Source organism: Lepisosteus platostomus, chromosome 3, assembly GCF_059453375.1.
Source record: "Lepisosteus platostomus isolate fLepPlt1 chromosome 3, fLepPlt1.hap1, whole genome shotgun sequence".
Lineage (NCBI taxonomy): Eukaryota > Metazoa > Chordata > Actinopteri > Semionotiformes > Lepisosteidae > Lepisosteus > Lepisosteus platostomus.
The window spans coordinates 656,478-681,437 of record NC_142613.1 but is presented as its reverse complement, the minus strand read 5'-3'; the positions used below and the strand labels follow the sequence as shown (position 1 = coordinate 681,437).

Below are 24,960 nucleotides of genomic sequence, written 5' to 3'. Positions count from 1 at the left end.
GCACGGGGGGCGGACCCCCGCTGAAGCAGATTCTTGCTCTGTTCTTTAAGTCTGAGAGAATTCAAGATGGCCGCCCCAGGTAGGTGTTTATTTCAGGAATCATAATACTGTGCTGAAGGTGAATCCGAGGCGAGCAGGGCTGCGATTGTTTGTCCGCCCCTTTCGCGTTCGTTTGTTCGCACACCGGAGGACTGTGGAGGCCACTGTTAGGCCCCTGGGGTTAGAAATGCTACTTTTGACCACCGGAGTGAACAAGTAAGCCCCGTTCGCTTTAATTAAACTCGACCTGCTTTGAAAGTACAGAAACCGGGTGTAGGTGACGCCTCGCTGGCGGGGGGAGCCGGGGACGTGTTTCGGGGGGGGGGATGGGGTTTGCGCGCCGCTGGTGGAACATCCCCGTGAGTCGGAGAGCTGGCCGTGTCCCCGCCGGGCGGGGAAGCCGTCACCCGTGGAAAGTTCACGGCGTGTTTTCCGCGCTCAGACACACCTGTGCGTTTCCATCGGGGGGCCGCCGCGCAGCTCTTCCGCCTCTGGCACGTGTGTGGGCTTGTCGGACCCGCGGGGACGCGGCGCGTCCGCAGGTGTGTCGCCCGTGCGAGTGGGGTCCCGTCCTGCCCGGGGTGACCCCCGCACCTGCCGGGCCCCCGGAACACGTCCCACGGCTCCCCGAGCGAGTACCCCGCCCGCCTGGGCTCGCCGGCCGGCTGTCTTCTCACTGCCCGCCGAGCGGGGCAGCTGGACCGGAGCCGGCGTGCGGCTGACGGAGATCCGGGTACCGTCAGCAGTGCGTCACGGGTGCCCGAGTCAGCCCTGTGCGGGCTCTGACCCCGTCCCTCACCCCTCACCCCTCACCCCTCACCCAGCCGGAGGCCAGCTCAGGGCGTCCCGGCGAGGCTGTGGGGACACCTCCGCTGGGTCCTGTGGGGGTCCGGTGACCCCGTGGCCAGTCCCGTGAGCAGGCCGGCTGGACCGGCGAGCAGGCGGGCAGTGTTGTTGAGCCGAGGCTCTCGCTGGGGAGGAAGACGAAGGGTCAGGTGGCTCGCTGCAGCAGAGCCCGCCGGCTGTAGGGCTGGGGAGGAGGCCGTGGGCAGAGCCAGGACCCGCTGGAGGGCCGGGGTCCTCTTGAGCACCTGCTCTGAGTGTGGGAGCCGGCTGGGCGCTCCGGGCGCTGCTGTTCCCTGTCCTTGGGGGTAATCGATTGCTGCCATTCAGTTATCAGGGTAGGCAAAATGCCCCGTGGGGTAGGTGCCAGGGACGGAGGAGGTGGTGCCCAGGCAGCTCAAACCCTCAGCTGCTGGGTCTGCTGCTGGTCCCGGCGTGCGGCCTGCTGGGTTTCTCGCTCCGGGGCGCGCTGTCCCGGCCTGCGGCACGAGTCCGCAGGGCACGGCTTCGCTCGAACATGAGCGTGCAGACAGCCGTCTTATCATCTGACCTCAGGCTGGCAGAAAGCACAGCGATGAAGCAACAGAGTCCTGGAGAGGAAGTTAGCCAGGTCGATCGGCTTGACAGCCACTTCCTGCTGGGGTCGGAGGTCGGGACCAGAGAGGGTCTCGGGCCAGGGGCTGTGAGTGTCGCACGGCTCGCATCGCGTCGGAGGCCTTGCCTCTGTGGCAAGAGGGGTGTCCCCTCTCGCACCGCGGGGTGGCACCTCGCCGAGCAGGCCCCACTGGCGTGGGGGCGCGTCTCGCAGAGAGCTGTCGTTGTCCGTGGGGTGGTGCCAGCAAAGCCACTGTAGCTGCCAGGGGTGAGCGTGTGAGAGGGGGGCTGGGGGGCTGGGGGGCAGAGGGGGCACACGGAGCTCGGGTCTCTCTCGGAGCCCTCTGGCAGCAGGGCGAGGAGGCTGTGGCGCTGCGGCTCGGGATCGGTGCAGAAACCTCCAGCCTGCAGCAGCAGCAGCAGCAGCTGCACAGTCAGGGTTGTGGTCCCTCAGTGCTTCCTTCCTCCACTGGCCTCTAGTTTCCTCCTCGCTCATGATTCGCAAACTCGTCTCATGAGTGAGAAGCGACGCCGCTCGCGGTCTGGCCGGGCTGTTCCCGCGGCTCCGCCGCTGCGCACCGGGGTCGCGTGAGTTCCGCCTTTCTGACTTGGGCTGCACGCTTGCTCTCCCCTAGTGGTGGGATTTGTGGGGCTGAGAGATCAATCCAAGTTTCGGCGGCGCAGCTCTCCTGTCTGAGCTGCGTGACGCCAGGACGATCTTGGCGCTGAAATGTGGTGACAAGTCGGCCGTCATGGTGCAAAGCTGAGCTGATACAGACCAGAGCTGGGACCTGTCCTCCGGGTGTCCAGCCCCCATCTGTGGAAGCAGTATATTCTGCAGCTCCGTATGGATAAGAGGAAAAGTAATAAGATCCCTGCAGGCAGCCTTACAGGTGCTGATGTCTGTGCTCAGGCTGAGGCAGACCTGGCTTTCTTCCCACAGGTTCCTGGTGTTCATTCCTCCGGCGGGTCCGGACTGGGGATCCGAGCTGTGAGGCTCGTCACGGGGAGCGCGGTCCTGACCCGCTCTGCACGTTCGGACCCTGGGCAGGTTAGAGTGGAGGGGGGATAGCTCAGGCTGCAAGGCTAGCTCATTTGTGAGTAACTGGTCGAAACGGCCCAGTGTGAGGACTGGCGAGCGAAGCGCTAATTTCAGTGTGCTGCATGGCCAGGGCGCATGAGGAAATGTCTCGGGTTCAGTCGGGCCTGTACGCGATGTTCTGTTAAAAGCAGCGAGGCAGCCAGCTTTCTGATAATGGTGTTTGTGATTTGTTCAGTGGAATGAAGGATAGTTGAGATTCGGTGTCGTGGCGGAAGTATGATGCTGTGTTTTGGTGGTGCGTGTGCCAGATGGCAAGAGTGTCCCGTCTCCTCCGCTCTGTGTGGAGTTCTCTCCACCAGGAGGGTGTCAGTTCAGCAGGCGATGGGCGTTCATCAGACGCTCCTTGAGCAGCCCTGAGGAGACCCTGGTGGCAGATAAGCTGCTCTGTGGGTAAAGCTAATTGGACATGACGAGCAGCTGGGCTCCGAAATGACAGTGAAGAAAAAGCGGAGCGGTGATGAAGGTTTGTGCTGCGCAGTTCCTGCTGATCGGGCATCAGGAGAGGCGGCTGCTGGCGTGTCGTCTGTCTCCTGAATCACTGCTGGGCGCTGCCAGGTGATTGTCTTCTGAAGAGCGCGTGTCTCGCTGGGGGAGACCGGTGTGAGAGTCCAGGAGCACAGACGACGGACGGACGGACTGACTGACTGACTCCCCGTTTTCCTTGTCCGGGGGGGGGACAGGTTTGAGTCCCTCGTGGATCCGACCCGGACCTCGCGAGAATCAAGTGCTGGGCTGCAGTCAGACGGCAGACGGGACGTTTCTGATGTGCAAGTGCTACTTTCATATAAGCGCATTTCCTAATGTATACCAGCAGCCCGTCCACGGGTCCTACATATCCCAGGCCTTCAGGGAATATCCTACACTGACAGACTGCAGGAGCTGAGCCTTTATAGTCGCCAGCAAAGAGATGACCGGAGACAAGTATTCCGAAGCCTCGGAGTCGCCGGCGGGCTCAGCTGGCGGATCTCTTCAGAGCGAACAGTGAAACACGACCCAGAGGGTGCAGGGGGAAAGTGCGTTTAAAACCGAGAACAGGAGGCACTTCTTTACACAAAGCGTTGTGGGAGTGTGACAGTAACCAGCCTCGTTGCTCGTACCCTGGTTCTCCGTCCAGCGCTGACTGGGCGAGATGCTCGAGTCTGGTCACTACAGGGAGCAGGCAGGCTGGGTGGGTGCAGTGGGCTCGTGTAACCTGCTTGTTCCTGAAGGGCTCCAGACTTGCGGTCTAGTGCTGCCGGCGTGAGGCAGGAGGCCTGCTGCTGGAACAGCTCTGTTGCCGCAGCCGACGGCTCGCGGCTCACCGCACGGCACGGCTCCGCAGGAGCTGGGAAGTGGTGGGATAAGCACAGCCACGGTGTGTTTTTCTCCTTTGCAGCTCGCTAGGAGCAGAGGCTGTCGCGTGTCCTCGGACCGCCCGGTGTGTAATTGTCCAGATGCTCGCCCCCGCAGTCGTGGCCACTGTGGGGAGTCTGGAAGGAGCTCGGGGCCCAACACTGTCACCGCAGCTGAGAAGCAGGACCCGTCTGCGGGTCCCGCAGCTTCGCGTGTCTGGCGCTGTCTGGCGGGGGCGAGGGGCCTGGAGGGGCTGGACAGGCAGCTGAGCCCTGCCGGTGCTCACTCCCGCGCGCGGGGGGGGACGGAGCTCGGGGCCGTGCGCGAGACAGAGGCGGGTGCGCTGTCGGTCTGCTTCGCCTGGGCTGGCGTTAAGCCCCAGCTCTCTCAGCGCAGTGGTAAAGGCAGGAACAAGCTGGTGCTTTGTGGGAATAGGTTCGCTTTGCTCTCTGCTGGCACCCGTGCCACACCGGGAAGCCAGTGCAGCTCTCGTGCTGTCTCTGTGGTCTGGGCTCGCTGGGCTACAGACTGCGCTGGTGGAGCCCTGCTTTCTCTCCTCCCGATTCTCACTGCCGCCTTCCGCAGAATAAGGTAAGAATCGTAATGTTAGTGGGGCCAGCAGGGGGTGCTCACTTCGCGGTCTGTGTGGTTTCGAATGCCCCAGTATAGTGACGGGGACACTATACTGTAAAAAGGTGCCGTCCTTCAGATAAGACGTAAAACCGAGGTCCTGACTCTCTGTGGTCATTAAAAATCCCAGGGTGCTTCTCGAAAAGAGTAGGGGTGTTACCCCGGCGTCCTGGCCAAATTTCCCATTGGCCCTTACCAATCATGGCCTCCTAATAACCCCCCTCTATGAATTGACTTCATTACTATGCTCTCCTCCCCACTGAGAGCTGATGTGTGGGGAGAGTACTGGAGCATCATCCAGGTGGGGCTGCACACTGGTGGTGGAGGAGGGGATCCCCAGGACCTGTAAAGCGCTGCGAGTGGAGTGTCCAGAAAAGCGCTATAAAAGTGTAAGAAGTTATTATTAATATTATTATAGCAGCCCTTGTCATGCAACAGGGGTAAGCTGAGCCCCCTCAGCGTGTGAAACCCGAAATGGCCCAGACTGCTGTGAAATGGGGTTCCCAGACTGTAAGGTGATGTGTGTGATCCTTTCTTAGGGCTCTGCGAGGTGTAAAACGTAGCTGGGCGCGGGCGGCGGGGTCGCGTTTCAGCGTCTGCTGTCATTGTGTGTGTCTAGCAGGTGTCCATACAACAGCTATTGTTCTCCCTCGCTAATAATGCATCAGCTGGCGGTAAGAGGATGCCTCCCGCCGCCGCGCCCGAGCGTGTTCTGCCAGGAGAGCCAGCCGCTGGTCCCCTGCCTGTAGCAGAGCGGCACGGGTCAGTCTGGGGCCTTTATCCCATCAGCCCCAGTCTGTGTGTGTGCGTGCGTGCGTGCTCGCGCGCAGGATGTTTTGTGGTTTGTGAGGTTTGTGTTTCCTCCTTTGTGCAGCACCACTCTGCTACAGAACGGGGACAGAGACACTGACAGCACTCGGAGGTCTGTATGCCCATCACGGCCGTACGATTCTGACCTGAAACGTGACCCGATGGCGTTTGTGCACCTTGCTGGACTGGTTAGGGCAGAGTTCAGGTCTTGGTTAAGTGCAGACAGGTGTAAACCAGGTGACCTGGATGGTGTTCCTGCAGTATTACTTTCCCTGGTTTCCAGTTTTGTGGATTTCTGTCACCCTGGCCACCTGCTGCCCCGAACTCGTCCGTCGCGTCCGACGAGGAAGTTCTGTTCCACTGCCGCGTGGGAGGTCTGAGCGTGATGTACCTTCGAACACGTGGCTGGGAGGGGCCTGTCCGACTGCAGCCCGGACCCCCCTCCCCGCCGTGGGCATGCAGCCTCACTCCTCCAGCAGGGGGAGCTGTGACCGGGAGGGCTGGGATCAGAGCTGCAGGGACTGCAGTGGATTATGGGGTGCTGCTTGCTGGAGGGGTGTCGGGGGTGTTTGCGTGAAATCAGCCAGCAGCCCGTGGGAGGAGCTGAAATTCCCCGCGAGCAGTGGTTCACGTGCAGCCCCTCTGCTCCGGGCTCGCTCTGTTGACTTGACTCGAGAGCAGAGCCCCCGTCTTCGGTTTCCTGCCTCCCGAGGTGGCAGCTGATGCGCCGTTCCGCAGCACGAACGCTGTCCCGGGGCGGCTGTCTCGGGCCCTCCCCGTGAGCAGCCCCCGCAGGCCCCTGGCGGCGCAGTGTGTGAGCCTTGTTGTTCCTGCTGTACCGTCGGCGGCGGCGGCCGGGAGATAATTAATCCTAAAGAGAGTTCCCCCCCGCCCCCTGGCCGCCAGGTTTTAGAGAGGATTTGAGGGCAAGCTGCCGCAGACTGCCAGAGCTCGTCGGAGTGTGGCGAGCAGGGCGGGGGGCTGTGAGCTTCTGATTGTTACCTGCCTGCTGCTCCGGTTTGCGGGAAAACTGCCGATTTGTCTAGCCACTTCGCTGTTGTTCTGATTCTCACGTTTCCAGCAGTATCACGCACCGCTTTGTGGTGTCGGAGAGCTGCGCCACAGGCCAGCTGGTGTGGAGCCAGGTCTCCCCTCTCTCCCCAGGTCTGCCTGCAGTGTCGTCTTTACAGGCGTAGAGGAGAAAATCCAGGTCCCAGGTAAACCAGCTAATGGGCCTGTTGGTCTCTGAGGGTTTCTGAACCCCAGTTCCCTGTAGCGCAGGTCTCCGCCAGCACGTCTGTGGTTTGAAAAGACCTTAAGACTGAACACCTGCATGCTGCCACACGACGCCTCTCTGCTCTCGCTCTGTCGAAATGCAGTGATCGAGCTGACCTGAGCTCTTCACACACAGCGCTGACTGTCCCCAGCAGAGGAAACATGCGGTGTCCAGAGCTCGCACTCACAGGGGTAGCCTTACACAATGAATTCCAAAAAAAATTAAATTAAAAAAAGATATACTGTCGTAACTCCCCAGGCAGGAATTGAAAGTAAGTTGAAATCTGGACCCGGCGCATGTCTAATTCCGCACACGGGTTTTGGGGTGCCGATGAGGGCGCATGTTGGGAATGTGGGAGAGGGCAGGTGGTGAGGACAGGACCGGTCAGTGCACTGGAGTGTCTCTGCTTCACACGGGTGGGAGCGCAATCACAGGAGCAGTCCGACAGCCAGCTGGGTTTTCTTTCGTGTTATTGCACTTAGTCAGACAGTCTGGGGGAACTGCCCCCCGAGACGCCCTGGAGAGGGGTGAGGCGCCCCGCTGTGTGCTGGCGTCGCTGCCCAGCCCCGTGTTGCTGACGCCCTGTTTGTGTCAGGTTTTAGGTGAGAGCACGCCCCCTCCTTGTTCCAGTGGATGAAGCTGTCCAACGGCTTGAGCCTGTCACCTCCTCCTCTGGCCAGCAGGGCGCGCTGCCGAAGCAGGGCCCCCGCTCCTCTGCCTCTTCCTCCTCCCGGCCAGGCTGCCACGATGTCCTCCTCCTCTTCCTCGTCCTCCTCGGAGGAGACCAGCCCTGGGGACACGCCCCGCGGGGGGGGCACCATCCGTGTCTACCTCCCCAACAAGCAGCGCACTGTGGTACGAGCCAGAGCCGCCATCTTCGCCCTCTGTCACCGCCATAGCTTCCCTTGTGCAGAGGGAGCTCCCAACCTCGCCGGTATTTCACTCCCATTAACGTGGAGAAGTGACATGTTTGTGAATGCGTGCATATTGTTTCTGAACATCTTTGCGCTCCGCACGCAGGGAAGGAACAGGGGGCAGAGTGAGAGCTGGAGAGCCTGAGCTCCTGAGGGCAGGGAGAGGCTTTTCACTGCTGCCATAGAGTGTTTCCTGGAAAAGTGTCTCGCAATGTCGCTATTGCTGATCAGCATTTCCTCTAAGCACTTGTAGGACAAGAGCTGAGGCTAAGTCTGGCACAGAAGGACAAGGTTAAAACAGTCCGTTTTTAAAAATGTCTCCCATCGCCAGGCATTTCTGCAAGAATAAGATCTGCTCCACCGAGGCAGAATGTCTGCGTGGCGCCTAAAACCCCAGAGAGCTAGTGAAAAGACCTGCTTGACCCGCTGAGTGATTTATCAGTGACAAGGGAGAGAAGTGCCTTTACAGTTTTCCAGCAATCTGTTAGCGATGGCTGATCTCGCCCTTGTCGCTGAGCTGGTGATGCCGGGATGATGCCGATCTCCTGTGTGTGTCTGTGCTTCCAGGTGAACGTGCGCCCGGGGCAGACGGTTCATGACAGTCTGGACAAGGCCCTGAAGGTGCGGGGCCTGACGCAGGAGTGCTGTGCTGTCTTCCGGCTGCTCGAGGGGTGAGTCTCTCACACCGCACACCCGCTCAGCGCTGCCAGCTGGTGCAGGAGTCCGTGTGAGACGGGGGCCGTGGCAATTCTGTGTCCAGTCCTGGTCCTGCAGGACCGGTGTGTCTTGGCTTCTCCCAGCTCTTCATGTGCTGCTGCTTGAAGGTGACTTTGAAAACCTGCAGACTCTCTGCCCGGCCCCTGCAAGACCAGGACTGGACAGCCCTGCTGCAGACTCACTGACCAGCCCTGCAGGACCAGGACTGGACAGCCCTGCTGCAGACTCTCTGACCAGCCCCTGCAGGACCAGGACTGGACAGCCCTGCTGCAGACTCACTGACCAGCCCTGCAGGACCAGGACTGGACAGCCCTGCTGCAGACTCTCTGACCAGCCCCTGCAGGACCAGGACTGGACAGCCCTGCTACAGAGACACTGACTGACCCTGCAAGACCAGGACTGGACAGCCCTGCTGCAGACTCTCTGACCGGCCCCTGCAGGACCAGGACTGGACAGCCCTGCTGCAGACTCACTGCCCGGCCCCTGCAGGACCAGGACTGGACAGCCCTGCTACAGAGACACTGACTGACCCTGCAGGACCAGGACTGGACAGCCCTGCTGCAGACTCGCTGACCGGCCCCTGCAGGACCAGGACTGGACAGCCCTGCTGCAGACTCGCTGACCGGCCCCTGCAGGACCAGGACTGGACAGCCCTGCTGCAGACTCACTGACCGGCCCCTGCAGGACCAGGACTGGACAGCCCTGCTGCAGACTCACTGACCGGCCCCTGCAGGACCAGGACTGGACAGCCCTGCTGCAGACTCACTGACCGGCCCCTGCAGGACCAGGACTGGACAGCCCTGCTGCAGACACACCATACTGACTGGCCCTGCAGGACCTGGGCTGAACAGTCTGGTGTGATGCCAAGTCAGGTTTCTAAGACGTGCCAGCTTGTTTCTAAAGTGCAGGAATCAGCTGAAGCCACTATTAGCGTTGAGTAAATGGCCTTATGTACAGATGACAGACCCTGAACAGCTCTGCACCAGTGAGACTGCTCCACTGTGCTTGTTCGGGAAGGACTGACACACTCTCCCCCTCTGCTTCCCTCTCGCTGTCCCAGTCGGAAGAAGCTGACAGATTGGAGCACTGACATCACCCCGCTGGTGGGGGAGGAGCTCCTGGTGGAGGTGCTGGACGACGTGCCGCTCACCATGCACAACTTCGTAAGTGTCCTGACACTGCCACCCTGCAGCCTGGGGGGAGCACTGCTTCTCTGGTTAGGCTGATTTGATTTTTTCCTTCTGATTCCAAAACCTCATTTTGTTATGCTGTGACCATTACTGTACATATTCTAAGTGAGGTCTTACTAGTGCTTTGTTTGTTTTTAACAGTAACATCCCTTGATTTAAGGTCTACAACTAAAACTATTAACATTTTTTCACCTTCAATGCTTTCAATGATGTCATCATGACAGTCTTAAGTCTTTTCCATAAGTTGCCCTGAGCTCAGTGTTTCCACCTGTATGTAGTGGAAGTGTAGGCTCTGCACTTCAGTTAAGTCATCTGCCGGTTGTTGCCCTGTGTCTTTTATTCTAAGATGTTTTTCAGGGTTCCTTTGCAGTCCTCCTATTGTTTACTGACCTCCAGTTCAGTATCCTCATTCTGGTAGCAGAATCTAGATCAATGATCGAAATCAGAAACAGCCGAGGTCCTAACACTGATACCTGAGGCACTCCGCTGATTACATCATCCCTATTAGAGCACTCCCCTCTCTGCTTTCTGTCCAATAGCCAATCTCAGTGCAAACACATACAATATCTTGAACGATTACCACCTAAACGTGGAATAAAACTTTTATATGGAACTTATCAAAACCACATCATGTGCCATTCTTATCCATCACTGCTTTTGCTTGTTTAAAGAACTCTGAAGTTGGGCAAATGAATCTCACTTATTCCCTAGAATCCTATCAGAAACCAAACGGGATCCTCTAATTGTCTTTTCCACAACTTTACACGTAGCAGTAAATTAATCTGTTTTCCTGTCCTCTGTCTCGAGCGACTGTTAGAAGAGTTTTGGTAATGGCCTACCTACTCAGGAGATATGGAGATTTATGTGCGTCTAGTTCCTTCAACACGTCTGCTGATATTATTCCACTGTCTGCCCTTTTCAAACAAGCCCTAAACATCGAGAGCACTTCTGTGCCTCCGGTGTGAAGAAGCTTCTTTCAGGCACTTGGAGGTGTGTGCCGTGTGCTTTCTCTCTGCACACTGCCTGTTGACAAGGAGGGCAGGGGGTACCCGCTACCTGTTATCCGCATGTAAACTGAACGCTGCTCTGCCACTCCGCTGAGTGTTTCAGCTCCCCTCCCAGCCTGGCACAGGGATCAGGCAAGAGCAGCATCAGCAGTCCCAGGGGTGCAGCCCAGCAACAGCACTGCCGAGCCCCTGACGTCACGACGCAGGGCTGCTGGCGAAGAGAGCAGGCCGGGAGCCCCAGGGGCTGAAGCCTGGGTCCAACTGGGACGGGCAGTGCCCACGGCGCTCGGCGAATTCGGTAACTCCCTGGGCCCCAGCAGGGCCTGTGCCCGTCCCGCTGCCCCCCGGCTGCCCGGTGCGCTCCACATGGGCGAGGAGTGCCAGGGTGGAGGGCGGCCTGTGGCTCAGCCTCGCTGTGTTTCCCTGCCCCCAGGTGCGCAAGACCTTCTTCAAGCTGGCCTACTGCGACTTCTGCCACAAGTTCCTCTTCCACGGCTTCCGCTGCCAGACCTGCGGGTACAAGTTCCACCAGCACTGCAGCAGCAAGGTGCCCACCGTGTGCTTGGACATGGACACCGTCACCAAGCTGTGAGTGTCCGTTCTGCCCGCGCCGCGCCCCGCTCTGTCTCCACACGGCCATGCTGGCGCCTCTCATGAGAGAGATCGGCTCTACCGCGGTGTTCAGGCTCATCGGCGGGCTCTGGGGCAGAAACCCCAGCTCCTGCAAGCAGGGAGTCTTGAGACTAACGGACGGGCTTCTGTCCTAATGTGTGCCCTGTGTGTGTGCGTGTTTGTTTGGCTCTGGCGCGTGTGTGTGCCCCGTGTGTCATTTGTGGGCCCTGACCTGTATTTCCTCTGTGCAGCCGGTGTTCTCCAAATCGTGGCGGAGACGAGTACCCACAGATCCCCATCCTGCTGATGCCCGACGGCCAGAGCGACCCCCCCTTCACACCTGAGCCCTCTGGGTGAGTGGGGCGCGCTGGGCTGGGCAAGGGTCTCGGCAAGCTGAGGCGCTGTTCTCTGGCCTCGAGCAGCCTGGGAGACAGGTTGTGTGCACTGCGTAAATATCCTTCTGCCAAGAGCTACCGTTTGCGCATTTCAAGTTTACATTTCGGAGAAAAACCTTTTTTATAAAAGCAAAGTAAATTACTCATTTATTCCAGTTGGTTTTCTCCTAACTTTTTCCTGAAATATTCCAGTTATGTTGTGTTTTCCAAGTCCTGCTCTTGGCGTGAGAAGATTTTGCCCAGTGCTCCTGAGAGTAGTTGTAAACGGCAGCGTCTGAGCGGTTTTCGTGCATCTGCTTCGGGGCATCGGCGCACGGGCTGAGCCGAGCCCAGTGCCAGGAGGGGAGGGGGCGTGTTTCCCGTCACGACTGGAGCACCGGGCCTGAGCTCGTCTCCTCGGTGCGGCCTCTCTGTCTGACTGTTCGTGCCCTGCTGCCAGGACCGCTGCTGTGTCCGAGTCCTCCCAGCAGCCCTGAGCAGGGAGAGTTCTGTCCACGATCCCTGGGGAGGCCCACCTGCTGCACGAGTTTCCGCCCAGCCCGGGGTTTTAGTTTCTGAAAGTGCCTTGAGCTGTTGCCGCAGGGTGCCCGGGGTCGGCTGGGGTCGGCTGGGTCGGAGCCCGTCGGGAATGAAGCCTCTGACAGAAAGGGCCACAGCTGTGAAGTCCGCGGTTGAAGTGATGCATCGTGACAGCGGCTGGGAGGGAGAGAGGCCGAGCGATCAAACGCGTCTGACCTTGCTGCTCTGATGGCAAGGAGGCTCCCCTGCGCACCCCTGGGGCGCCTCTCCGTGGGGGTCGCGTGCCCGGTCAAGGGAGTCTGTGCGGCTGGTTGATGGAGCGGTAGGAGGGATGTCCTGCAGGGCCCCTTGACAACACTGATGAGAGCTCGGGCTCGGCTGGTCGCCATCAGGGAGATCTGTTCATAAGTCAGGCTGGTTTTACACCTGCCGTCTCCTGCTTTGAAGAAAACCGTGCAAGTTGTCGAGATTCACATGCTCGTTCAGGGTGTAAATCTGACAGTACCTTTTGCTGTTTTTAAATGTTTTTAATTCCATTAACATGAAGGCTCACTGTTTAAAAGGGGGTAATGGGAGCTTTGAAGGTGACCCTGCCGTTGTCTGTGCCCCTCCAGGCTGAGCCACATGCTGCTGTCCCCCACCTCCGCCTTCCAGTTCCCCCTGTCCGGGCCGGACGGGCAGTCTCTGCAGAGACACCGGTCCACCTCCACCCCCAACGTCTACATGGTCAGCAGCGTGGACCCGTCCACAGTCGAGGTGCGTACTGCCGGCTCTGAGGGTTGGACAGGGAGGAGGAGGACAGTTGGTGCTATGTGCGCTGTCCGATGGGGTGCAGGGGCGCGCTGTCTGACGAGGGGCGCAGAGTCTTGATGGGGTGCAGGGGCGCGCTGTCTGACGAGGGGTGCAGAGTCTTGATGGGGTGCAGGGGCGCGCTGTCTGACGAGGGGCGCAGAGTCTTGATGGGGTGCAGGGACGCGCTCTCTGCTTCCGGTTTCAGGCTGCATGGCAGAGGGCTGAGCTGTGATAAATGCAGCTCAGGAAACCAAATTAGCCTCCTCACTTACAGATAAAATGGACGCAATGTTGAAACAATGTTGCATTTTTCTGGAATGTGAATTCGTAAATTGCTGAAATTAGGGAAGTGTTTTCCTAATATTTCCTCTCTTTCTGTTCCTCTTTCAGGATGCGTTAAAATCAAATTGCTTGATGGGTAAGTAGATGATCTTTTTACAGCTGGCTCAGCGTCACGTTCGTTTAATTTTCACCTACTTCCTGCTCAGTCTTCTAGCCCACCAGCACGGCGGGGGTCTGAGCACAGCAGGTCTTGGCTAACCTCCGGGTTGGTGGAGAGAGTCAGGGCCTCACCTGGCCAGTGTTTGAGCCTTCGCACGCAGCCGACTCAGTTATTTCTGCTCAGTGGTCATGCGGTTTATTTCGTGATAAGTGCAGTATAAAGTGCATTTCATTTTTGGAAAATTTCATGCTTTAGATTCTATTAAAACAAAATCATTCTTTGTGTTCAGCACAGTGAGATGCTTTGCTGAATCTGCAGAGTCCCTTGACCAGTCTCAGATTTTAAACTTGGCTTTCTCCTGATGATCTCCTTGGTTGTGTTGGCTGTGTGACTTGGGCTATTGACATGAGCACAATATCTGAGAGGAGGCTCTTCAGCCCACCCTGCCTGTTTGGCGAACTGCTGCTCCGTTAGTATGGAAGCATGTTCTTCTGCATAAGCAGTCAATGTTTCTGTGAACATCAGAGTTTTTCCTTCTGCTGCCATCACTAGTTGCACCATAAATAAAGATGAATGGGCATACTGTATATACCTTGGTCTTATCTGACCATAAAACTGGCCTGGTGCAGATAGTCAGTGTCATAAAACGTATCCATGACATTCATTGTTTTCATCCCATATTTATCACAAATACAAGTTGCTTGACTGTACAGAATAGTTTTGATTTTGCTGTATGTGTTAAAAATCCCAGAAGTAATTGGACTGTTAGAAAGATTGTATTCGCACCTGTGTAGTACGTATCGGTCCTCTGTGGGACTGCCTGTTCCTGAGACCAGGCTGCTAGCTACAGATGGCGTGTCTGTTGCTGTGATTTAGTTGTTCAGTATGTCAAGGCTGCGTGTTGCATGTGGCGAGACTGTGATTTAACCAGTAAGAGAGGTATGATGCATAGAGAAGTGCATGGAGTTAGGTGTTTGTCTGTGCTTGTCCCTCAGGACTGGACACCTCGCCCAAGCCCTCCACCAGCCCCCCATCTCTGGGGTCCCCTGGTAGGAGGCTCCCTCCCCCGAAATCCCCCTCGGATCACCCCAAAGAACGCAAGCAGTCCTCCTCCGACGACAAGAAGAAGGTGGTGAGTGTGAGCCGCTGTGGGGGTGCTGCTTCGGGGATCTGTTCCCCAGCGGTACTGCAGAGACGCCCGCGGGGCCCGGTGTGAGCGCTGGGCGCCGCTGCGGCCTCCTGGTGCGCTTACCGCCGTCACGCACGGGGGGCTTGACGGCCCAGGAGGACAGAAGGAAGCGGAAAGCCTCTCTGATCCGTGGTGCTGCATCCCTCCGGACGGAGCTCTTGAGCTCTTTCCTCCCACACGGGGGGAATGAGTGTCTTGCAGACCCACTGTTGATTAAAGGCGTGCCTGCTCGTACTCTCTAGGTATAACCAAATGTATGAAGATAGGCTCTCTGCGCCGCCCTGCCCTGCCGTCTCTGAGCGGGTCTGTGTGTTTCAGCACCGGGGGGGCTGCAGGGACTCCAGCTACTACTGGGAGGTGCACTGGCGCGAGGTGACCATGCAGAAGCGGATCGGCACCGGCTCCTTCGGGACGGTCTTCAAGGGCAAGTGGCACGGAGACGTGGCCGTCAAGATCCTGAAGGTCAAGGACCCCACTCCCGAGCAGCTGCAGGCCTTCAAGAACGAGATGCAGGTCCTCCGGTGAGCACAGCTGCACAGGACTGCCCGGGCACACAGGCCCTCCTGGGGCTCTTGGACTGGGCCGGGGCAGGACTTCCCGGGCACACAGGCCCTCCTGGGGCTCTTGGACTGGGCTGGGGCAGGACTGCCCGGGCACACAGGCCCTCCTGGGGCAGGGCTCTTCCAGCAGGTGGGGGGAACACTTTAATCACAGTAGCCCAGTTCCCTGACCCTGCAGCTGGAGATCAGCAGTGTAATTATGAAGAGCTTGCACAATCAGCGTGGACTTGTAGACAAATTGTGATTTTCTTGTTATTTCCAAATCTCCTCTCCTGTTCTGAAGTGCTTGGCAGGTTGGGGAACATTGTAGATCGTGAGACAGTGGTCCGTAACCGACCTCTTCCTCTCCCTCCTCCGCAGGAAGACGCGTCATGTCAACATCCTGCTGTTCATGGGCTTCATGACCAAGCCCAACTTCGCCATCATCACGCAGTGGTGTGAGGGGAGCAGCCTGTACAGGCACCTGCACGTCACCGAGACCAAGTTCGACACCATGCGCCGCATCGATGTGGCGCGGCAGACCGCGCAGGGCATGGAGTAAGTGTGGCCCCGGGTCTGTGCTGCCCGCTGCTCGGCCAAACGGTTTCCTTCTCGCCGGCGGTACTGTTCTGCAGGCGCTCTTTCTCAGGGGTGCCGTGGATAAAGCCGGCTGTAACAGGTAGTGTTTCCAGACAGCGGCGCGGCAGGGAAGAGAAGATGACCCTCTCTGGGACGTGGTTTTCACTCCATGATGTCGATTCATGATGTCAGGCGCGATCATGCTCATTTATGGCCCTGTGCCATAGCTGCTGAGTCCAAAAGGCAACATCTCTGTGCAACAAGTAGACTAACGCTGTTTTTTTCCCCAGTTATAGACCTTTTACTTTTGCACATTTTGTATTTTATCTGTTTGAACCTAATTTCATAAAAACAGTGGGGAGTCTCCCTGGCTGAGCTCTGTGATCCCGGGTTTGAGGCTGGGTCGTGTCACTAGCCCACTGTGACTGGGATTACCCAAGCAGTGGCGCATTACTGGCTGAACACAATAGCCAGCCAGGGCTCTCAGACACACAGCGCCCCCTGAGGCTCCTGGCCTGTCAGTGCGGGACGCTCCTCTCCTCCAGTCAGAGCTGGTCCTCACACAGCGCCCCCTGAGGCTCCTCTCCTCCAGTCAGAGCTGGTCCTCACACAGCGCCCCCTGTGGTGTGAGAGGAAGGTAGGGAGTCGGAGGGGTCGGCCTGCTCTTCCTCTCTCTCCTGTGTGCGGTCACAGGGTTTATTTTAAAAATGTTTAAATAACTTTTCAGGATCACTGCTGCTCAGGAGAGGATCGCTTGTTTGGACTAAAGGCCACTTTGCTTTGTGGATGAATTCTGCAGAAAAGTCTAGAGAATAATTGCTCGTTTAAGTTTGATCTTCACAGAGGTATGCAATTATCGAAAATAATTGATGTTCTTTTTTTCAGCTATCTGCATGCCAAAAACATAATCCACCGCGATCTCAAATCAAACAGTATCCTTTTAGTTGCTGGACTTGTGCTTTTTTATTCTAAAGTGATTACTTAACGACTTATCTTAAATGGTACCCATTTCACTCACTAAGGATTCAACTTTTTATCCGATTTGAAGTGAGGAATATTTAAGTCTTCTGACTTTTTTTTATGCATGTGTTATTTATCTTTTAATGAATTCTTGTTGTGTAAAGATATTATCCATTATCTCATTTTACCTGCCCTGCAAAGCAGATTTCCTAAAGTAAAGTTAGTTACAGGTGGTTCAGTGCAAAGAGTGTGACGTTGTACCAGGGGAAGGAAAGTTTAACATTTAATTTGAACTCCAGGATTTGATGTGCTGTTTCAGCAGATGGTTCTTCCAGTGTGTTTAAAGAGTTCTGATAAGCACAGCACTGTTTGCAGTTCAGTTTAATGGGGCTGTGCAACAGTGTTAAACAAGCAAACCTTTTCCTGTTGTTTGATGCACTGAGACGGGGAAACGCCTGTTTGGTTTGGCTCACTGGCCTCCAGCATGCCCCTTGACTCCAGTCTCAGATATCTTTCTGCACGAAGGCTGGACTGTGAAGATCGGAGATTTTGGACTGGCCACTGTGAAGTCTCGCTGGAGTGGCTCCCAGCAAGTAGAGCAGCCCAGCGGCTCAATTCTGTGGATGGTGAGTCAGACTAACGTGGCCTCGTGCGAACGGGGTGTGTTTTAATCAAGAGTGTTGGCAGGGCTTTAGCATGGCTAACCCACAGCTCATGAGCCCTGGGTTTGAGTCTAACCTGGAGCACCTTCTGTGTGGAGTCTGTATGTTCTTGTGAGTTTACGCAAGGTAGTGCACAGCTGTCCTCGACACCTTCCGGTGACAGCCCTTGTGGGTTAATTATTGTCTACAGGGTGTCCCTGTGTGTGATCCAGATGAGTTCCTTACTTCTTAATTAAGCCCTTTATTGAGCTGATAAATGACTTAATATAACTTGAAATGTGCAATCAATTTGGGACAGAAAATGATGGCAAATGTTAATTAAGCAAATTGCTAATTAATTAGAATGCCCAGCTGGAGCATAAACCAGGATCATGAAGAGCAGGGATTTCCAAGCCCTCTTCTGGACTCGTGTGACCATCTTTACAGCTTAGATGCCCTGATTCAGGGAGACATGCAATGTCCACAAGAGTTTGTTTGCAAGTACACCAGATGTGATAACGTGAATATCAGAAAACAGAGGCACTGTGCACAATTTGAAAAATGACACTGAACTAAAGCAGTCTAATAACGGAAGTACTTTGGGTACATGATCCATGTTCACAGTGTATAAGGGTGATTTGCAGATCACATCACCAGTGTGAGAACTAAATACACCACTGCAGCATGGTAACCGAGTGCTGAGGGACCGCAGGTGAGGTCTGTATAGGTGAGGTCTGCGCAGGAGCTGAAAGATGTCCAGGGACTGAGCCATCCTGATTTCGTTCCACCACCAGAAGTATAACATTCAGCTCATCTCAGTTGTTTCATTTTCAGCAGCTAATCAGTACCCTTGATAAATAACAGAATGTCAGCTTCAGCCACATGACCCAAGTGGCTTATTCCAATCCTGGGTATAAATTATTTACACATTTTCACAGCAGTGCACTGAAAGTTTGCGTAGTGCATCTCTGTAGGAGCTTCTCCGGAACAGATTTTAGTTTTTTCTGCCCTCTGCAGTCTCCTAATGACCCCTTCTTGCCTAGTGACGAGTCTGGATGTACAGTCTGTCTTTGATTGGCTGTTGGCCTGCTGTCGCCACAGACTGGGCCACTATGATGTAATCTCTGCTTGTGTATCTGACTGGTTGGGTGTTACTCAGTGTACTTTTTGCTCTTCTTCATTTTCACAGGCTCCGGAGGTGATCCGAATGCAGGATGTCAATCCCTACAGCTTCCAGTCGGACGTCTATGGATATGGAGTGGTGCTTTTTGAACTCATATCTGGAACATTGCCTTATTCCAATATCAACAACCGCGACCAGGTGCGGCCTGCTGTGTGTCAGAGACTGGGGGCTGTTAATTTGGGGGCGCATGCCATGTAGATGTGACCGTTGCCTCATTTCATCTGCATTCTATGTGAGCTGTGGCTCATCGTGGAGTGTGCTGGTCTGTGGTCGACGAGAGCCCGGGTTCAAATCCCGACTAGTCAGCAGCTGGTGAGGGCCAGGGTCCCTTGTGAGCTGTTGATCTGCCTCTCTTGTGTGACATGTTGTTTAATAGAGAACTGCAGCAGTGCTTTGTGATTTATGGCTGTGCTCTCTCCAAGGGGTTGTGCAGTGTCCCCCAGCTTGTGTTGCTCCAGCAGCTCCACTGCAGAGCCAAGAAGTTCAGGTTCAGAGAGTAGAGTACAGTAGTTTGCCATATGTACACGTACATTGGATTTCTTAATCGCGCTGATCTCTTGGCCTGATCCTGAATCCCCCTGTCCCCTCTCTCTCGCTTGCAGATTATCTTCATGGTGGGACGGGGTTATCTGTCTCCTGATCTCAGTAAACTTTACAGTAACTGTCCGAAAGCCATGAAGAGACTCATCATTGACTGCCTGAAGTTTAAACGAGAGGAGAGGCCACTCTTCCCACAGGTAAGAACGTCTGAATCATTGGGGGGGGGAAATTCCAGTTTTCTTCCTGAACATTGGCACAAATGCTCAGCCTTTTTTAAAGAAATTAACTCTAAATGAATGAAGAAATTATTCTCGTACTGCCCTGAGACAGCCCCAGGGCTGAATTCAAATTGCTCTTTGCAATGAAGCCCTCTTCTAAATTGCTACATCTTTCTAAACCTGCCTCCTCGGTTAGTCCAAAAATTAAGTGAAAAGCAAATTCAGGCAGAAGGTGTTTTGCCATCTAGGTGGTTGAGAGTCTGTGTTGTGATGCTGTTTGGCTCCCCCTCAGATCCTGGTGTCGATCGAACACGTTCAGGACCTGCTGCCGAAAATCGAGAGGAGCGCCTCGGAGCCCTCTCTCCACCGGGCGGTCCACGCCGAGGACCTCAACCCCATGCTTCTGCACACCACCCGGCTGCTTCCGCTCTGAGGACCGTCCTGGGACCGCTGCTCGCCCGGCCCGGCCCGGCCCGGCCCCGCGCCCATCCGGTCAGCTGGAGAGGAAACTCAGAGCCGCCACCTCCGCCCCCACACGCAGCGCCGGAGCCTGGAGCCGCGGCCCTCCACGCTCCGATCGGGAGAGCGGAGCGGTGCCTCGGCCCTGTGATCGGTTCAGGAATGCCGAGTCGAGTCTTCCTGCTCCTCGCTGGCCCCGACGCTCGCGCGCCGCACTGGAAGACTCGGTTCGTCCAGAAGCAACGCCCTCAGGATCGGCTGTTTTTCCATTCCAGTCGAGCACTGTGACAAGGAGGAGAGAGGCTGCCGCTGAGACAGTAGATGACCTGTCCGGTTCCCCCTGCTTCTCTGAGATCAAACTAAGCCTCGAGGACTTGTGTGGCTGGATCTGAAGTGCCCTATGAAAGCTTCAGTGCTGTGGCTCTCCAGCTCTACACCGAGCAGTGTGCGAAGGCCAGCTCACAGAGCAGCTCTGCCCTTCCCTAGGTTGGTCCTTTAGGTCACTACACAGGCGAGGCTGAGCAGAGAGCCTGTCTTGTTCCAGACACCCCAACCCTCGACTGTTGGGTTGCTCACAGTAAACATTCCTCAAACTGCCTTTGCCAGGCTGCTGCTCTGTCCGATTCCCCCAGCGTGCTGGAGCGCTGGGGGGAGGCCGTGTGACTGCCGAGTCGCCTGCAGCTGCAGGGTCAGCTCGTGCCGCTGTGTCCCCGTCGCCCGCTCCTCCTGTCCGCCGTTGTCTTCTCCCACATCTCTCTTGCTCTCGCTTTGCCTTATTCCAGAAATGGCACTGCCAGCCGGAGCTGAAGAGCACATCCCCAACCCCCCCCCCCCCAGCTTTGATTACAGAATTCCTCGGAGGACGAAGGCCAGTCCTCCCGCCGTTTCATCCCGGAAGACTCACCTTCGCTCTCCGTCCGCTGCTGCCGTGCGGGAGCTGCCGCACCGCGTTCCAGCGCCCCCGGACTCGACCCTCGTGCCACTGCTCCAGCCAGGCCAGGCCAGGCCAGCCCACCGGCCCCCTGTAGCAGGACAGGGCTGGGCGCGTTGCAGGCCTGCCGCTTCCCTCATCTGGCATCCAAGCTTGCTGGAAAGCAGGGCTTTCCCAGGATCAGCCAGTGGGGCGGCGGATGAAAAAGACACAGGTCCTTCCCAGTGTGCCGACGTCTGACTTAGTGGTTCTCTGTACTTTCTTTGGCTCCACTGGTGCATGTGTGGGACCCATATACTTGAGGCAACCTGCTGTCATGAGCCATTGCAGGCTGCTGGACTTTTCTCAGCTCCCAGAGATTCAGTCTGAGAGCAGAGGAAAACTCCTGGCCCAGTGCCGTCCGTCTGGAAACGGCTCAGGCTGGCGGTGCTGGCGCTGGCTTCCTGTCTCTGGCTGTGCTTGGCGGCTGCTCCTCATGGGGTGGGCTGCTCAGCTGCTTCATCGGGCTGCTCAGTTACTTCTTGCTCAGCTGCTCTTCTGAAATCCACGGCAAACAGAAAGTGTCTGTCAGTGTTGCAGTAAAGCTTCAGATCAGTGCGATTCTGTGTAACACGTTTCTGTAGTGCATCTTAAGAAGCAGGGAGCCCAGTCAGGTCATACACACCGTTCTGTACCCTTTTCTATAATTCAGATCAGATTGGGCACACAAAGCAAAGAGCATGAGATCTTGTCATGTAAGAAGTTCTTTTAGACATCGGCACCAGAGTGGTGTTCCTGTCCTGTCTCAAGGGACAAAACAGATCATGAAAGTTCAGTCAAAGTCCTGGAATCGACGGCTACAGGAAGCCTTCGCTCCACCTGTATTGAGCTTCCTGCTTTCCCTTCAGCTCCTGAGTGATGGACAGGCGTTCCGAGGGTGTCCGACCACGGAGACCTGGTACCAACCACGCACGCAACCTCTTGTTTTTCCTGTGGGCCGAGTCCTGCAGGATCTTCACTGCGCCATTCCTAAAGGAGTCCCGCTTGATACTGGGAGGAATCTGTAGGAATCCTTGGATTTTTTTTTTTTAAATGAAACTGAGCACAGAAATTGCACATTCCTATAGCATCATGTCAAATGAGAATGGAAGCGGCGTGTCGCTGACCAAATCCCACCTCGGAGCAACAGTTTCTTCCTTGTCGGTTGGGCGTGAAAGGAATGGGCTCGGAGCAGCAGCGGGGGTCTCGGGGTCCGCTGTCCAAGCAGAGCCGAGGAGCTTTACTGCAGTTCCTCGGGAGGGTCCGGGCACCACTTGCAGTTGTAAGTTTCGCTTAGAGACGTGATCTGCAGGAAACCTAGTTTTATTTATTCTGGACAGAGTGCCCAAGGCAGCAGTCGGACTCGCACGTGCAGTTTGCGCTGAAGGACCCGCAGCCGAGCGGAGCCAGAGGAGAACGGGGCTCTGGGAGCGCAAGCATGCCGGAATCCGGTTATACCGCCGGAAACACAAGTCCAGAGGGCCCTGCCAGGACGGAACAGAGGCTGACGATGAGGCCGAGACACTGGGATGTGAACTCTAGGTTCACGATTAGTTTGATTTTTGTTCCTTTTAATTTCTTTTTTAATGATGAACATCAGCCTGTATTTAGAGACTGCGAGATCTACAATGAGTGTTCAAGATATAGAACAAATGAAAAACTGACAGCTTTTGTTTCAAAAAGCAGTTTGTATTTTATAAATCTAGAGCTTTTTAATCAAAAAGGGACTGGATTACCCTCTGTGTTTTCCAGAATCCAGTTCTGTAGGCAGTCAGGATTGGGTAGGGATGGAGTGGGAAGGGTGAGGGCTGTAGGTAGTAGGGGTAGGAACAGAAGAGATTGTCCCTGTGTTGTAGTCTGTGTGTCGTATGATTACGCTGCGGTGTCACGTGGGCTGTCTTGCACTTTCTAGTGAAATTGCTGGAGATGGATTACAAGAGCCCTCCTGCTTGAATCTGAATATCTTCCAAACACAGATGTGCTTGGATCAGCTGGTGTGGTGCCTCACAATTGAGCTGCAGTAATGTCTATGTGATCGGTGGGGGGGGGGCAGGTTTTTAAAACAATCCGGGAGGGGGGGTGGGGGGTCCAGTAAAACACTCATGCAGTAGGTGCCCGAGGGCTGTGGCTGGTGTCTGTTTTGGTCAGGGTGTTACAGAACTCGGAGGCGCAGTTTTGGATGAGCGTTGCAGCAGAAGGGGCGTAGGTGAGACTGCGCACTGTGTATCACATTGTGCCGTTTCCCAGGAGTACTAGCTGCCTCTCCCTGTCGATAAGCACAGGCCAGATGCTGGATGTTTAACTTCTTTTATTTGGAGTAAATATGCATAGCCAAAATACAAAAAAAATCAGTTTGCTTTCCTGTTTCTACTTTAGACTTTACTCTACTTTCATTCCTCTTCAAGTTGACTGAACTGCAGTGTAATTTACTCCAGTGATTTCAACAGCTGTAATTGAAAGCTGCCCGTTTTCATCGTGCTCTCGCTGTACTGCAGTGATCGAGCCCAAGCATCTCTGCAAAACTGCTAGGTGACCGCAGGCCAGACAGCCTCTTCCTATCGTTTCAGTAGGCCGGGCATCTCCACTGCAGCTCTGCCCGTTACGCGCTGTGAAGTCAGACAATCTGCTTCCGAACATATTCATCAGGCACTGTCAATAACGGTCACACTGCGCACACAAACATGCTGAGAGAAATGATCGTACTGCTGTGTTTGTGGCCATTCTGCGGTCATCAATGCTGTGTGCACCATGTCCTCTATTATCCCCGTTTTTTTTCAATTATCTCTGCCAGTTGGAATGCAGGCTCAGTGGGAACTGCTTCTAAGCAGAGGAGGAAATCATGTCTAATCACTTTGCCGTGCCTCCCTCACCTGGAAGAGCAGTGGTGCTGTTCTGATTAGACCTGGGGTTCCCTACAGTACAGCGTGTGTAGGCCGCGTTCATACAGCTGCAGACACGGATCATCATCACTTTGATTATCTCCCTGTGTTGCAGTAGACAAAATATTTGCATATGATTATTTAATCAGGTCAGAGGGTTCCTGAAGGTCACACACAGAAAACCATTTCCTCCCCGTCTCCCTGTCGATGCAGGGGGCCACGAGGAGACCGAGACTGACACCAGGCTTGTGGGTAGGGATAGGCCTCCCTGGGGTTTTTTACAAAATAGTTTTTCTCTTCTAGTCTTTTGGCCGCGCCAGCCCTCTGGCAGGCTCGCGGCATGAGCTTACAGCGGCGGTCCCCAGCACCCCTGGGGCTGCCACACAGAGAGGAAAGGGCCGTGTTGGACCAGGAAGGGCTGCATATCTTTTGGGAACTGCAATTGGTCTTTCTTGACTTGTATTGGTCAGCTATGGGAGGTATTCAGCTGAATGCAATAAAGGAGGGTATTCTACTGTGTACAGTTACATTTTTTTTAAATGTAAAAAAAAAATTAAGTTTCTATTTTTGTGTGATGGTTTATGGACAAAAAGAGCCAGAAATTAGTTTTTTTTTTAGGTTTTTTTCTTTGGTCTTGTAAAAAATGGAGGCACAGGATTTTATTCTTCAAATAAAACTGTGGAATATTGCCGGTGTGCTGTGTCCTTGTCTGGGGTGTGGGGCTCCTGTCTGGGGAGAAGGTGGTGGCAGCCTGTGTGAGGAGAGGTGAGGGGCCATTTCCCCAGACTCCATGAGTGTGGTCTTTTACTTGGAATTTAGTTCAGTTTTACTTAATCTGAGCACGAAGTGGACTGGACACGTGTGTGTGTTTCTAAAATGCCCTGTTAGCGGATATTTTGCAGTGGGGTGTCCTGCAGGGGGTGGGGGAGTCTGATTTCTCTTGGGCTTGACCCGTTGTACGCAGGACTTGGCAGACTGGCCTTGGGGGTCGAGGCTGAGCTGTTTGCCCCTCCCTCCTCTGTGGGTGGGCTTCTGCTCCTTGTTCCTCTGCGGTCCGTGACTGAGCTCGTCTCGCCAGCGCGGAGTCGGCGCGTCTGCCAGCCTGGATGGTACGTTACTGCAGCTGAAGACCTCCGGATGATCCATTGCCAGCAGGTCAGCGGGGATGAGCCTCCAGGGCTGGAGGAGAGGGAATAGGTTACAAATTTCCTGCAAGTTTTCATTTCACGATCTCACTGAAGTGGGGTCCAGCTTGACGGGCTCGATCTGTTTGAGATGGGAGACCTGAAACAGTCATCTGGCCTATAACCAGCACAGAAACAAGCAGTTGGTACAGGGTGTAGCCTTTCTAAATGCACCCTGCACCCTCTGTGTGCGTGATCTTAACAAGCGTGGCCGAGAGGTGTTTGTCCAAGCTCCGTTTCCAGCGCGTTTGTGGGAAGATGCGCTTCGTATGAAAGGGCAACATTTCTTCCCCCTCGGCTTGTTCTCCCACTGGTTCAAGGGGAAGTTTGGAGATGTGTCCGGAAGAGTGCGGTCATGACCACCAGGTCTTGGGTATAACCCTACTGAGAAGGAGAACCGCCTGCACGCTGTGCTTCTGGCGCTGT

General features: G+C 55.5%; 1 protein-coding gene across 4 annotated transcripts; it reads left to right on the top strand.

The window, feature by feature from the left end:
• On the top strand, positions 1–24,038 carry araf (A-Raf proto-oncogene, serine/threonine kinase). 4 transcript variants are annotated; one of them, XR_015933251.1, is made up of 17 exons: positions 1–79; positions 7,222–7,481; positions 8,108–8,211; positions 9,318–9,420; positions 10,888–11,042; positions 11,318–11,419; positions 12,595–12,736; positions 13,163–13,190; positions 14,210–14,346; positions 14,722–14,924; positions 15,324–15,500; positions 16,407–16,453; positions 16,989–17,107; positions 18,312–18,443; positions 18,908–19,042; positions 19,356–20,008; positions 21,341–24,038. XR_015933251.1 is itself a non-coding variant. In XM_088623614.1 (16 exons), the coding sequence occupies exons 2-16, from the start codon at positions 7,260–7,262 to the stop codon at positions 19,494–19,496; spliced, it is 1,947 nt and encodes a 648-aa protein (XP_088479740.1). In that variant the 5' UTR covers positions 1–79; positions 7,222–7,259; the 3' UTR covers positions 19,497–24,038. The 4 variants fall into 4 exon arrangements, 3 of the variants coding, with proteins under 3 accessions (XP_088479740.1, XP_088479742.1, XP_088479741.1); XM_088623614.1 differs by having other exon boundaries at positions 19,356–24,038; XM_088623616.1 differs by lacking the exon at positions 1–79 and adding an exon at positions 104–255 and having other exon boundaries at positions 19,356–24,038.
• Positions 24,039–24,960: the final 922 nt, after the last annotated feature.